The sequence below is a fragment of the Hyla sarda genome, chromosome 12, assembly GCF_029499605.1.
Source record: "Hyla sarda isolate aHylSar1 chromosome 12, aHylSar1.hap1, whole genome shotgun sequence".
Taxonomy (NCBI): Eukaryota; Metazoa; Chordata; class Amphibia; order Anura; family Hylidae; genus Hyla; species Hyla sarda.
In genome coordinates this window covers 16,559,071-16,574,556 of record NC_079200.1, presented here as the reverse complement: position 1 = coordinate 16,574,556, position 15,486 = coordinate 16,559,071, and the positions used below count along the sequence as shown (strand labels likewise).

The 15,486-nt window shown below is 47.2% G+C and overlaps 1 protein-coding gene across 2 annotated transcripts in view; it reads right to left on the bottom strand.

Annotated features, from left to right (window-relative positions):
• Positions 1-15,486, bottom strand: part of LOC130296503 (glucose-6-phosphatase catalytic subunit 1-like) — a 46,540-nt gene that overhangs the window by 14,313 nt on the left and 16,741 nt on the right. Inside the window, exons 2-4 of one of the 2 annotated variants that reach the window (XM_056548089.1) lie at positions 13,552-13,661; positions 8,604-8,681; positions 7,354-7,361 (exon numbers count right to left, since the gene is read on the bottom strand). In XM_056548089.1, the coding sequence (XP_056404064.1) occupies positions 7,354-7,361; positions 8,604-8,681; positions 13,552-13,661 (196 nt within the window). Of the gene's footprint in view, positions 1-7,353; positions 7,362-8,581; positions 8,682-13,551; positions 13,662-15,486 lie in introns of both variants that reach the window. The other variant, XM_056548088.1, reaches the window with a different exon arrangement.

Genomic DNA, 15,486 nt, shown 5'->3' with positions numbered 1-15,486 from the left:
TGCGGGGGGGGGGGGGGGGGGGGCACCGCTGGGGACCCCCATGATCTCCGGGCCGGCAGCAGCGGCGTCCGGAACAGGGAAGCTTGGAGCTGCCGTGTTTGTGATGTCACGCCACGCCCCCTCCATTCATATCTATGGGAGGAGGCGTGACGGCTGTAGTCCCCAGTCATCTGGAACAGAGCGGAGTTTGCTCCATGCTCGAATGACTAGGATGCTGCATTGGAGATCGCTGGGGCCCCCAGCGACAGGACCCCCATGATCAGACATCTTATCCCCTATCCTTTGGATGTTTTTCGGCAGAGTACCCCTTTAAGCTGTGATTGACACAGCGTCATTCATGCAGAGGGCCTGATCATGGGGGATCCTGGAGGTCGGACTCCCCTCGATCTGATACTCATCCCCTATCTTGTGGATAGGAGATACATTTTTTTTATACTGGACTACTCCTTTAAAGGGGTAATCCACTGGAAAACATTTTTTTTTTTATAAATTTTTTTTTTTAATCAACTGGTACCAGAAATTTAAACATATTTGTAAATTACTTCTATTAAAAAATCTTAATCATTCCAGTACTTATGAGGTGCTGTTATGAGCCACAGGAAGTTCTTTTCATTTTTGAATTTCCTTTCTGCCTGACCACAGTGCTCTCTGCTGACACCTCTGTCTATGTCAGGAACTATCCAGAGCAGGATTGGTTTTCTATGGGGATTTTCTCCTGTAAAATGGACAGAGGTGTCAGCAGAGAGCACTGTGGTCAGGCAGAAATTCAAAAAGAAAAGAATTTCCTGTGGATCATACAGCAGCTGATAAGTACTGGAAGGATTAAGATTTTTTTTAAATAGAAGTAAGTTACAAATATGTTTAACTTTCTGGTACCAGTTGATTAAAAAAAAAAAATGTTTTCCAGTGTATTACCCCTTTAAAGGAGTAGTCCAGTATAAAAAAAGTATCTCCTATCCACAAGATGATCGAGGGGAGTACGACCTCCGGGATCCCCCATGATCAGGCCCTCTGCATGAATGACGCTGTGTCAATCACAGCTTAATGGGGTACTCTGCCTAAAAACATCTTAAACCCTTTCCAAAGGATAGGGGATAAGATGTCTGATCGTGGGGGTCTTGTCGCTGGGGGCCCCAGCGATCTCCGATTCGGCACCGTAGTCATTCATGCATGGAGCAAACTCCGCTCCGTGGCAGATGACTGGGGACTACAGCCGCCACTCTCCCCCCATTCATGTCTATGGGAGGAGGCGTGACGGCTACTGCGTAGCTATCACGCCTCCTCCCATAGACATGAATGGAGGGTGCCTGGCGTCATGTCACAATTTATTTATTTATTTATTTATATAGCGCCTACAGATTCTGCAGCGCTTACAATTATGGGGTACAAACAAAGACAAGTATCAGACATAATATTACACAATAACTATTCAAACAAGAGGTGTGGGGATAAATTGAGGATATGTTGGGGATATGTTGGGGATATGTTGAGGATATGTTGAAGATATGTTGGGGATATGTTGAGGATATGTTGGGGATATGTTGGGGATATGTTGGGGATAAATTGAGGATATGATGGGGATATGTTGGGGATATGTTGGGGATATGTTGGGGATATGTTGGGGATATGTTGGGGATATGTTGAGGATATGTTGGGGATATATTGGGGATATGTTGGGGATATGTTGGGGATATGTTGGGGATATGTTGGGGATAAATTGAGGATATGATGGGGATATGTTGAGGATATGTTGAGGATATGTTGGGGATATGTTGAGGATATGTTGGGGATATGTTGAGGATATGTTGGGGATATGTTGGGGATATGTTGGGGATATGTTGGGGATATGTTGAGGATATGTTGGGGATATATTGGGGATATGTTGGGAATATGTTGGGGATATGTTGAGGATATGTTGGGGATATGTTGGGGATATGTTGAGGATATGTTGGGGATATATTGGGGATATGTTGGGGATATGTTGGGGATATGTTGGGGATATGTTGAGGATATGTTGGGGATATGTTGGGGATATGTTGGGGATATGTTGGGGATAAATTGAGGATATGATGGGGATATGTTGAGGATATGTTGAGGATATGTTGGGGATATGTTGAGGATATGTTGGGGATATGTTGGGGATATGTTGGGGATATGTTGGGGATATGTTGGGGATATGTTGGGGATATGTTGGGGATATGTTGGGGATATGTTGGGGATATGTTGGGGATATGTTGAGGATATGTTGGGGATATTGTCACGATGCCGGCTGGCAGGTAGTGGACCCTCTGTGCCAGAGAGGGATTGGCGTGGACCGTGCTAGTGGACCGGTTCTAAGCCACTACTGGTTTTCACCAGAGCCCGCCGCAAAGCGGGATGGTCTTGCTGCGGCGGTAGTGACCAGGTCGTATCCACTAGCAACGGCTCACCTCTCTGGCTGCTGAAGATAGGCGCGGTACAAGGGAGTAGGCAGAAGCAAGGTCGGACGTAGCAGAAGGTCGGGGCAGGCAGCAAGGATCGTAGTCAGGGGCAACGGCAGAAGGTCTGGAAACACTGGCAAGGGACACACAGGGAACGCTTTCACTGGCACTAAGGCAACAAGATCCGGCAAGGGAGTGCAAGGGAAGTGAGGTAATATAGGGAGTGCACAGGTGATAACTCTAATTGGAACCACTGCGCCAATCAGCGGCGCAGTGGCCCTTTAAATCGCAGAGACCCGGCGCGCGCGCGCCCTAGGGAGCGGGGCCGCGCGCGCCGGGACAGAACAGACGGGGAGCGAGTCAGGTAGGAGAGCCGGGGTGCGCATCGCGAGCGGGCGCTACCCGCATCGCGAATCGCATCCCGGCTAGCAGCAGGATCGCAGCGCCCCGGGTCAGAGGACGTGACCGGGGCGCTGCAGCGGAGGAGGTGAAGCGAGCGCTCCGGGGAGGAGCGGGAACCCGGAGCGCTCGGCGTAACAGTACCCCCCCCCTTGGGTCTCCCCCTCTTCTTGGAGCCTGAGAACCTGAGGAGCAGACTTTTGTCAAGGATGTTGTCCTCAGGTTCCCAGGATCTCTCTTCAGGACCACAACCCTCCCAGTCTACTAAAAAAAAATTTTTTCCTCTGACCTTTTTGGCAGCCAAAATCTCCTTGACCGAGAAGACGTCCGAGGAGCCGGAAACAGGAGTGGGAGGAACAGATTTGGGAGAAAAACGGTTGAGGATGAGTGGTTTGAGAAGAGAGACGTGAAAGGCATTAGGGATACGAAGAGAAGGAGGAAGAAGAAGTTTATAAGAGACAGGATTAATTTGACACAGAATTTTGAAAGGACCAAGATAGCGTGGTCCCAACTTGTAGCTAGGGACACGGAAGCGGACATATTTAGCGGAGAGCCATACCTTGTCTCCAGGGGAAAAAACGGGGGGAGCTCTTCTTTTCTTATCCGCGAACCTCTTCATGCGTGAAGAAGCCTGTAAGAGAGAATTTTGGGTCTCTCTCCATATAATGGAAAGGTCACGAGAAATTTCATCCACAGCGGGCAGACCAGAGGGCAAGGGGGTAGGGAGGGGGGGAAGAGGGTGACGGCCGTACACCACGAAAAATGGGGATTTGGAGGAAGATTCAGAGACCCTGAAGTTATACGAGAATTCGGCCCATGGAAGGAGATCTGCCCAGTCATCCTGGCGGGAGGAAACAAAATGTCGCAAATAATCACCCAGGATCTGGTTAATTCTTTCTACTTGTCCATTGGACTGGGGATGATATGCAGAGGAAAAATTTAATTTAATCTTGAGTTGTTTACAGAGAGCTCTCCAGAATTTAGACACGAATTGGACCCCTCTATCCGAGACAATCTGCGTAGGCAACCCGTGAAGACGAAAAATGTGTACAAAAAATTGTTTAGCCAACTGAGGCGCAGAAGGAAGACCAGGAAGAGGAATGAAATGTGCCATTTTGGAGAATCGATCAACGACCACCCAAATAACGGTGTTGCCACGGGAAGGGGGTAAATCAGTAATAAAATCCATACCAATCAGAGACCAAGGCTGTTCGGGGACAGGCAGAGGATGAAGAAAACCAGCGGGCTTCTGGCGAGGAGTCTTATCCCGGGCACAGATAGTGCAGGCTCGCACAAAGTCCCCAACATCCGTCTCCAGAGTTGGCCACCAATAGAAGCGGGAGATGAGTTGCACAGATTTCTTGATGCCCGCATGACCTGCGAGATGGGAGGAGTGACCCCATTTGAGGATTCCGAGGCGTTGGCGTGGAGAAACAAAGGTCTTTCCTGGAGGAGTCTGTCTGATGGAGGCAGGAGAAGTGGAGATCAGGCAGTCAGGTGGAATGATGTGTTGCGGAGGGAGATCAACTTCTGAGGCATCCGAGGAACGAGAGAGAGCATCGGCTCTAATGTTCTTATCGGCAGGACGAAAGTGAATCTCAAAATTAAATCGGGCAAAGAACAGAGACCACCGGGCCTGGCGAGGATTCAGCCGTTGGGCCGACTGGAGGTAGGAGAGGTTCTTGTGGTCGGTGTAGATAATAACAGGAAATCTTGATCCCTCCAGCAGATGCCTCCATTCCTCAAGTGCTAATTTAATGGCTAGAAGTTCTCGATCCCCGATGGAGTAGTTCCTCTCCGCTGGAGAGAAGGTCCTAGAGAAAAAACCACAAGTGACAGCATGCCCGGAAGGATTTTTTTGTAGAAGAACAGCTCCAGCTCCTACTGAGGAGGCATCAACCTCCAATAGGAAGGGTTTGGAAGGGTCAGGTCTGGAGAGCACGGGAGCCGAAGAAAAGGCAGACTTGAGTTGTTTAAAGGAGTCTTCTGCTTGAGGAGGCCAGGACTTGGGATCAGCATTTTTCTTGGTTAAAGCCACGATAGGAGCCACAATGGTAGAAAAATGTGGAATAAATTGCCTGTAATAATTGGCGAACCCCAAAAAGCGTTGGATAGCACGGAGTCCGGAGGGGCGTGGCCAATTTAAGACGGCAGAGAGTTTGTCTGGATCCATCTGTAGTCCCTGGCCAGAGACCAAATATCCTAGAAAAGGAAGAGATTGGCATTCAAACAGACATTTCTCAATTTTGGCATAGAGTTGGTTGTCGCGAAGTCTCTGAAGAACCATACGGACATGCCGGCGGTGTTCCTCTAGATTGGCAGAAAAAATTAGGATATCGTCCAGATATACCACAACACAGGAGTATAATAGATCACGAAAAATTTCATTGACAAAGTCTTGGAAGACGGCAGGGGCATTGCACAGTCCAAAGGGCATGACCAGATACTCAAAGTGTCCATCTCTGGTGTTAAATGCCGTTTTCCACTCGTCCCCCTCTCTGATGCGGATGAGGTTATAGGCGCCTCTTAAGTCCAATTTAGTGAAGATGTGGGCACCTTGGAGGCGATCAAAGAGTTCAGAGATGAGGGGTAAGGGGTAGCGGTTCTTAACCGTGATTTTATTAAGACCGCGGTAGTCAATGCAAGGACGTAGGGAGCCATCTTTTTTGGAGACAAAGAAAAATCCGGCTCCGGCAGGAGAGGAGGATTTACGGATAAAGCCCCTTTTTAGATTCTCCTGGACGTATTCGGACATGGCAAGAGTCTCTGGGGCAGAGAGAGGATAAATTCTGCCCCGGGGTGGAGTAGTACCCGGGAGGAGGTCGATAGGGCAATCATAAGGCCTGTGAGGAGGTAGAGTCTCAGCTTGTTTTTTGCAGAAAACATCCGCGAAGTCCATATAGGCCTTGGGGAGACCGGTTACTGGAGGAACCACAGAGTTACGGCAAGGGTTACTGGGAAGCGGTTTTAGACAGTTCTTGGAACAAGAGGACCCCCAACTCTTGATCTCCCCAGTGGACCAATCCAGGGTTGGGGAATGAAGTTGAAGCCAGGGAAGTCCAAGGAGAATCTCCGAGGTGCAATTGGGGAGGACCAAAAGTTCAATCCTCTCATGATGAGATCCGATGCTCATAAGAAGGGGCTCCGTGCGGAAACGTATGGTACAGTCCAATCTTTCATTATTTACACAATTGATGTAGAGGGGTCTGGCGAGACTGGTCACTGGGATGTTGAACCTGTTGACGAGAGAGGCCAAAATAAAATTTCCTGCAGAACCAGAGTCCAAGAAGGCCACTGTAGAGAAGGAGAAGGCAGAAGCAGACATCCGCACAGGCACAGTAAGACGTGGAGAAGCAGAGTAGACATCAAGGACTGTCTCACCTTTGTGCGGAGTCAGCGTACGTCTTTCCAGGCGGGGAGGACGGATAGGACAATCCCTCAGGAAGTGTTCGGTACTAGCACAGTACAGGCAGAGGTTCTCCATACGGCGTCGTGTCCTCTCTTGAGGTGTCAGGCGAGACCGGTCGACCTGCATAGCCTCCACGGCGGGAGGCACAGGAACAGATTGCAGGGGACCAGAGGAGAGAGGAGCCGAGGAGACGAAACGCCTCGTGCGAACAGAGTCCATATCTTGGCGGAGTTCCTGACGCCTTTCAGAAAAACGCATGTCAATGCGAGTGGCTAGGTGAATAAGTTCATGTAGATTAGCAGGAATTTCTCGTGCGGCCAGAACATCTTTAATGTTGCTGGATAGGCCTTTTTTGAAGGTCGCGCAGAGGGCCTCATTATTCCAGGACAATTCTGAAGCAAGTGTACGGAATTGTACGGCATACTCGCCAACGGAAGAATTACCCTGGACCAGGTTCAACAGGGCAGTCTCAGCAGAAGAGGCTCGGGCAGGTTCCTCAAAGACACTTCGGATTTCCGAGAAGAAGGAGTGTACTGAGGCAGTGACGGGGTCATTGCGGTCCCAGAGCGGTGTGGCCCATGACAGGGCTTTTCCGGACAGAAGACTGACTACGAAAGCCACCTTAGACCTTTCAGTGGGAAACAGGTCCGACATCATCTCCAGATGCAGGGAACATTGGGAAAGGAAGCCACGGCAAAACTTAGAGTCCCCATCAAACTTATCCGGCAAGGATAAGCGTATCCCAGGAGCGGCCACTCGCTGCGGAGGAGGTGCAGGAGCTGGCGGAGGAGATGACTGCTGAAGCTGTGGTAGCAACTGTTGTAGCATAACGGTCAGTTGAGACAGCTGTTGGCCTTGTTGCGCAATCTGTTGTGACTGCTGGGCGACCACCGTGGTGAGGTCAGCGACAACTGGCAGAGGAACTTCAGCGGGATCCATGGCCGGATCTACTGTCACGATGCCGGCTGGCAGGTAGTGGACCCTCTGTGCCAGAGAGGGATTGGCGTGGACCGTGCTAGTGGACCGGTTCTAAGCCACTACTGGTTTTCACCAGAGCCCGCCGCAAAGCGGGATGGTCTTGCTGCGGCGGTAGTGACCAGGTCGTATCCACTAGCAACGGCTCACCTCTCTGGCTGCTGAAGATAGGCGCGGTACAAGGGAGTAGGCAGAAGCAAGGTCGGACGTAGCAGAAGGTCGGGGCAGGCAGCAAGGATCGTAGTCAGGGGCAACGGCAGAAGGTCTGGAAACACTGGCAAGGGACACACAGGGAACGCTTTCACTGGCACTAAGGCAACAAGATCCGGCAAGGGAGTGCAAGGGAAGTGAGGTAATATAGGGAGTGCACAGGTGATAACTCTAATTGGAACCACTGCGCCAATCAGCGGCGCAGTGGCCCTTTAAATCGCAGAGACCCGGCGCGCGCGCGCCCTAGGGAGCGGGGCCGCGCGCGCCGGGACAGAACAGACGGGGAGCGAGTCAGGTAGGAGAGCCGGGGTGCGCATCGCGAGCGGGCGCTACCCGCATCGCGAATCGCATCCCGGCTAGCAGCAGGATCGCAGCGCCCCGGGTCAGAGGACGTGACCGGGGCGCTGCAGCGGAGGAGGTGAAGCGAGCGCTCCGGGGAGGAGCGGGAACCCGGAGCGCTCGGCGTAACAGATATGTTGGGGATATGTTGGGAATATGTTGGGGATATGTTGAGGATATGTTGGGGATATGTTGGGGATATGTTGTGGATATGTTGAGGATATGTTGAGGATATGTTGGGGATATGTTGGGGATATGTTGAGGATATGTTGGGGATATGTTGAGGATATGTTGGGGATATGTTGGGGATGTGTTGGGGATGTGTTGGGGATGTGTTGGGGATATGTTGAGGATGTGTTGGGGATGTGTTGGGGATATGTTGGGGATATGTTGGGGATATGTTGGGGATATGTTGGGGATATGTTGAGGATATGTTGGGGATATGTTGAGGATATGTTGAGGATATGTTGGGGATATGTTGAGGATATGTTGAGGATATGTTGAGGCCAATTAGAGACTGTTGTAGGCCTGTCTGAAGAGATGTGTTTCACAAACACGGAAGCTCCAAGCTTCCCTGTTCCGGACGCTGCTGCTGCCGGCCCGGAGATCATGGGGGTCCCCAGCGGTGGGCCCCCCCCCCCCCCCCCCGCAATCAGACATCTTATCCCCAGTTTAACTTTCTGGCACCAGTTGATAAAAAAAATTATTTCTAGGGGAGTACCCCTTTAAATGTTACTTCTAGAAAGTTGTTTCCTGCAGTTTGAAGAAAGTCTTATGTTGCATTGTAAGTAAGACACTTGGGTTCAGCCAAAGTTTGATCATCACTCACCGGCCCTTGAAGGAGGTGTGACTTTTCAGAAGAGAGAGCGCGGCACAAGTCATCACATAGTACACCGACGAGGAGCCCATAGCGTGCCCTGATGGACTTCCTGTAGTTAACGAGAAAGCAGGAAATCCTTACAATACTCAGCACCGGATGGGAGGGTTAAGGTCATTGTAACTTGAAAAAAGGGATTTTATCTCAAGATGCCGATGGGGTCTGACACAGATGTTTTGTGAATACTATCATGTGATACAGATCCTTGTTGTTCTCGAGTGGCTTGGAGCAGTGGGCCCCCAGAAAGCCTTGTAGTCTTGTATAAGTGTCTCATTGGTTTAATAACCATGAGGAGATCCATGAGGAGCTCTGGTATGAGGGATCTACGAATGACCAAGGGGTTAAATACAATTATGTTTTTATCTCAAGATGTCCCATTACTGAAGCCCTCTATGATAGAACCTTTCACCTATGTTATTACCATTGTCTTGTATTTGTATCTCATGGGTTCGATAACCATGAGGATCTCTAGAATCAGGAAACAACGAATGACCAAGGGGTTAAATACGATTATGTTTTTAGCTCAAGATGTCAATAGGGCCTGACACAGCACTTTTATAAATACGTTCAAGTGAATGAGTTCCTTATAAGAGAGGCCAGTTATAAGAGGGACAGAGAGAAGTGGCCCCCGGAAAGCCTTGTAGTCTTATATAAATACCTCGTGGGTTCAATAACTATGGGGAGAGCCATGAAGATCTCTTGTATTATGGGACAGGGAGAGGTGGCCCGCCAGGAAGACTTGTAGTCTTGTATTAGTATCTCATGGGTTCAATAACTGTTACGGCGAGCGCTCCGTCCGGTCACACTGGCCGTGAGTGCTCTCTTCCTCTGTCCTCTGGCGGGCCCGGGATTCGCATTACGGGACGTGCCCGCATACGAATCTCGGGCCGCCACTCACCTTTTTCTGTTTCCTCCGTGTTCTCACACCGCCGGCGCGCGTGTCCCGCCTCCTAGGGCACGCACGCCGGAGCTCTGAGATATAAAGGGCCAGTGCACCCTTAATTAGTGCTTGCACCTGTCCCTTCTCTATAAGTATGTGCACCTCCCTCTACCTCTTGCCGGATCTTTGTGTGCCCAGTGCCCTAGTGAAAGTGTTTATTGTGTCTTGCCTTTCCGTGTTCCTGACCTACCTGCTCTGTGACCTGACCTTGCTCCTGTGCCACCTGCCTACTGACCTCTTGCTACGTCCCTGTTCTCGCTACCGTGCTGCCTGCCCTGACCTTCTGCTATCCTGACTACGAGTTGCCATATTCCTTCTGTACCATGTTTTCTCCTCAGCAGCCTGTGTGGACGAGTCGTGTCAGGGGTAGCGACCTGGGTGCCACCTGCCACAGCAAATCCATACTACTTTGCGGCGGGCTCTGGTAAAAACCAGCGGCACCTTAGACTCCGCTCCCTGGCACGGCCCACGCCATCATTCACATAGGCTCAGCGGATCTACTACCTGCTTGCTGCTAACAATAACCATGAGGTGATCCATGAGGATCTCTTGTATGAGGAACCTACGAATTACCAGGGGGTAAAATACGATTATGTTTTTATCTCAAGATGCCTATGGGGTCTGTAAATATGTTCCTAATTGTTTTCGAGTGCTCTGTTATAAGAGGGACAGGGAGAAGTGGACCCCCAGAAGCCTTGTAGTCTTGTTTCAACATCTCCTGGGTTTAAAGGGGTTATCCAGGAAAAAACTTTTTTATATATATATATCAACTGGCTCCAGAAAGTTAAACAGATCTGTAAATTACTTCTATTAAAAAATCTTAATCCTTTCAGTACTTATGAGCTTCTGAAGTTAAGGTTGTTTTTTTCTGTCTAAGTGCTCCCTGATGACACGTGTCTCGGGAACCGCCCAGTTTAGAAGAGGTTTGCTATGGGGATTTGCTTCTAAACTGGGTGGTTGCCGAGACATGTGTCATCAGAGAGGACTTAGACAGAAAAGAACAACCTTAACTTCAGAAGCTCATAATTACTGAAAGGATTAAGATTTTTTAATAGAAGTAATTTACAAATCTGTTTAACTTTCTGGAGCCAGTTGATATATATATAAAAAAAAGTTTTTTCCTGGATAACCTCTTTAATTTCCATGAGAAATGTAGGATCTTTTGTAGGAGGAACCTACGAATGACCAATGGGTGATATACATTTATATTTTTATCTTAAGATGCTGATGGGCTCCGACACAGCGGTTTTATAAATATGTTCAAGTGAATGAGTTCCTTTTTTGTTTTCGAGTGGCCTGTTATGAGAGGGACAGGGAGAGGTGGCCCACCAGGAAGACTTTCACCTATGTTTTTACCATTGTCTTGTATTAGTATCTCATGGGTTCAATAACCATGAGGTGATTCATGAGAATCTCATGTATCAGGAACCTACGCATGACCAAGGGGTAAAATAGGATTATCAAAAAAGAAGAGAGTGGTACTATTGTGAGGAATCCCATCAAGTAGCAATATACAGGTGAATGAAAAACCAGGCTTGCAGAGAGGCAACTGAATCCACATGCAAATACTGGGAGGTGCTGGTGATATGTAGTAAACTGCAAGTCTATAGAAGATAGGCAAAACCACACTCACCCACTGTAGATGCTGAAAACTTGTCTTGGAATTACAGAGGATCATGGAAGAAAAGTTTACAAGTTTTCAGCATCTACAGTGGGTGAGTGTGGTTTTGCCTATCTTCTATGGACGTAAAATAGGATTATGTTTTCATCCCAAGTTGCCGATGGGGTCTGTCACAGCAGTTTTATAAATAAGTTAAAGGGTACCTCTCATCAAAAAAAACGTTTGATATATTATAGATTAATGTATGCAGAATAACTTCACAATTGCATGTTATTAAAAAATATGCTTCTTTCTATTTAATTTTCCACTTTGAAGAAATGACCACTAGGGGTCTCCCTACCAGTCCTGGCATCAAGCATTTCAGACTCATGCTGGAGTCCTAAACACTACGAGCTGCCAGTCTGCTTTGTTCACAAAGGAGAACACTCAGAGCTGCCAGCCTGCTTTGTTCACATCCTGTTTGGCTGTGAACAAAGCAGGCTGGCAGCTCTGAGTGTTTAGGACTCCAGCATGAGTCAGAAATGCTTGCTGACAGGACTGATCGGGAAAAATACAATAGAAAGAAGCATATTTTTCATTAACATGCTATTGGAAAGTTATTCAACATTCATTAATCTAAAATATATCAAAAGTTTATTTGATGAGAGGTGCCCTTTAAAGTGAATGAGTTCCTTATGGTTTTTGAGTGGTCAGGTATTAGGGGGGGTCAATGAGAAATGGGCCCCTAGAAAGCCTTGTTGTCTTGTATTACTATCTCATGGGTTTCATAACGAATGCAGATCTCTTGTATAAGGGACAGGGAGAGGTGACCCACCAGTACACAGGAAAACCAGAACAGGACATGATAAAATTATCTTTATGGAGCTGAGGAAGGCGTGAGAACACGCCGAAATGCGTTGTCCAGTTGTTACTTCTATTTACAAATAAAAAAAGTTCCTGTGTACCTTTGGCATCTTCGCATAATTCGCACAGTTCCACGATCTCAAAACCCCCGTATTTTCAGCACTTCCTTTCCCCTATCGTCTTTTCCGTACCCCGTTTGGGGCAACGGACAAGGGGGCACCGAGCAGCAATCTGAAACATCCCACCTCCTACCGGCAACACCTTCAGAGCTGTTTTATAGTCCATACACAGCTCCCATAGGTCAGTACCATCACATAGGTTAGGTGGTGGGCATCTCTCCTTCTCTTCCTTATTTTTTCGTCAAGAAATCTGCCTACTACGCCAGAGAGGGCCCCGTATCTCCACCCTTTTTTTTTTTCCTCTCCCACATTTCATGAATAAATTAAAGTGAATGAGTTGCTTATTGTTTTTGAGTGGTCAGCTATTAGAGAGACAGGGAGAAATGGCCCCCTAGAAAGCTATGTAGTCTTGTATTAGTATCTCATGGATTTAAAGGGGTACTCCGCTGGAAAACATATATATATATATATATATATTTTTTTTTTTTATTAACTGGTGCCAGAAAGTTTAACAGATTTGTAAATTGCTTCTATTTAAAAATCTTAATCCTTCCAGTACTTATCAGCTGCTGTATGCTCCATAGGAAGTTCTTATCTTTTTGGATTTCCTTTCAGTCTGACGACAGTGCTCTCTGCTGACACCTCTGCCCATGTCAGGAACTGTCCAGAGCAGGAGCAAATCCCCATTTAAAACCTATCCTGCTCTGACAGGTGTCCGCAGAGAGCACTGTGGTCAGACAGAAAAGAACTGTACCACTTCCTGTGGAGCATACAGCAGCTGATAAGTACTGGAAGGGTTAAGATTTTGCAATAGAAGGAATTTACAAATCTGTTTAACTTTCTGGCACCAGTTCATTTAAAAAAAATAATAATAATAAAATAAAAAAATATATAATAATAATAATAATAATAATAATAATAATAATAATAATATATATATATATATATATATATATATATATATATATATATATGTATATATGTTTTCCAGCGGAGTACCCCTTTAATAACCATGAGGGTATCCATGAGTATCTCTTGTATCAGGAACCTATGAATGACCAAGAGGTAAAATACGATTACGTTTTTATCTCAAGATGCCAATGGGGTCCGACAAAGTGGTTTTTATAAATGTGGTGGTCAGGTGACCTATGAATGGCCAAAGGGGACAACACAATCCTGTTTTTCCATTGTTCTATGGTTCATGCTGTGACCAAGCTAATGAAGCCCGAAACACGGTCCAATAACTGTGTTTCCCAACCAGGGTGCCTCCAGCTTTTGCAAAACTACAACTCCCAGCATGCCCGGACAGCCAACGGCTGTCCGGGCATGCTGGGAGTTGTAGTTTTGCAACAGCTGGAGGCACAATGGTTGGGGAAACACTGCACTAGACAGGTCTTACCTGGCCCAGTCTCACAGGTTACTGGGAACTGCATAATTTCTGGAGTGGGGCCTTTGCCGTAATAGGATGTCTCATGTACCCACCAGTAAGGCCTTTGTCCGAAAAGAATCCTAAAATAAAAAAATAAAGAAACAAAGAAAACGTTCATTTGGCTATTTTATGCCGATGCATACATCCTATATTTCTCAGGACTGGCTGGAGAACAGAGCACAAAAAAGCCTAAAGCATCTATATTTTTCTAGAAACAGTGCCACTCCTGTGTACAGTGGTCCCTCAACATACGATGATAATTCGTTCCAAATGGACCATCGTTTGTTGAAACCATCGTATGTTGAGGGATCCGTGCAATGTAAAGTATAGGACAGTGGTCTACAACCTGCGGACCTCCAGATGTTGCAAAACTACAACACCCAGCATGCCCGGACAGCCAACGGGGGGCGGTCGCGGTCACGGTGCGGCGGGTCGGGGGGGGGGGGGGGGGGGGTGGTCGCGGTGCGGTGGGGGTGGTGCGGGGGGGCGGGGCATTATCAGCTTATCGGCAAGGTAATTGCCGATACCGATAATGCCCAAAATCGTGATTATCGGCCGATAATATCGGCCATACCGATAATTGGTCGATCCCTACTCCAAACCTGCCCCTTATATAGTGTGGTAGGAGTTCAGAGTTCAGTCCAGCTGAGGTACAGTTCGGAGAAGTGTGAAGTCAGTCTGTGAGGTGATTCTCAAGTCTAATCCTGCAACCACACATCTGCTAAAGAATAACCCCAGTACCCAGGTGAATGTCAAAGCCTAGCGGTAAGCACTAAAGTCCCGGGGATTCAATATATACTATAACTATAAGTCCCAGCAAGCTGATAAGCTTCCAAGGTTCCCCCCTCACCTCTCTTCATACCAATATGAGCTGTAACAGATTGTACCATCTATTCTGCCTCAGTAAAGTCAGTACTTAGTGCACCGTGTCTGGCTCAGGAGAAGTTGGCTCAACCTTGGGTGGTGTATAGGTAAACCACGCCCTGGCGTCACAAAAAGGTTAATTCACACATTACCCTCACCCTACACCACACATTGATCTCTATGCATCTCTATGCACTGAACCTACAGTATACCAGGACCCCTATAACAGGGCCTTAACACACTGAAAGACATGTGGCAAATAATGTAAGTGTGGAAAAACATTTTATTGAAATCTTAAAGAAGCACTCCGGGATTTTTTTATTTAATTATTTCTGATTATATAGTACAGCACCGAAGTTCTTTTTTTTTTTTTCAGAAATAATTTTTATTAAAGTTTTACATATTAAACATACAAAGCTGTAATATTGGGTCATTCGTTGATTATTTTACCAAAACCTATGCCATCGGTCGAGCCGAGTGAAGTGTTCACCCTTCGCCCGACAGCAGTGCCCAAATTTTGTTGTCATACATATTTTACTATCGACATCGAGATAACACAACAAGAAAAATAAAAAAGAAAAACCAAGAAAACCGGCAGCGGCCACTCCTCTTTTCTCTATAATCATATAAATCGAGCACAACCATTAATTTTCTGTGTTCTCATGCTTATGAATAAAAGGAAGAGTTTCTGTTATGTTAACGTTAATGGTGAATGGGTAATGGTATATGAGTAATTTTATACTCAGTTCTCTTCAGTTACGCTAAATTGGAAGCCTATCTTGGTTCGGAGGTCTACAATAGGTAGAAGATGCCCACGGGAGCCACCTTGTGAGAAAGGCCTCAAACCTGTTTGCCCCCTGAGCTATAATTTTCTCAAATGCGTGTGTCATATTTACTTTTTGTATAAGTATCTCTATGGTGGGTATCGTTGTGGACTTCCAATTGCTGACTATTGCTATTTTTGCTAGTATACATATGATACAGAACAAATCTCTCCTATCCTTCGGCATGTGTTGAACCCCCAAGAAGAGCAGTGCCAGT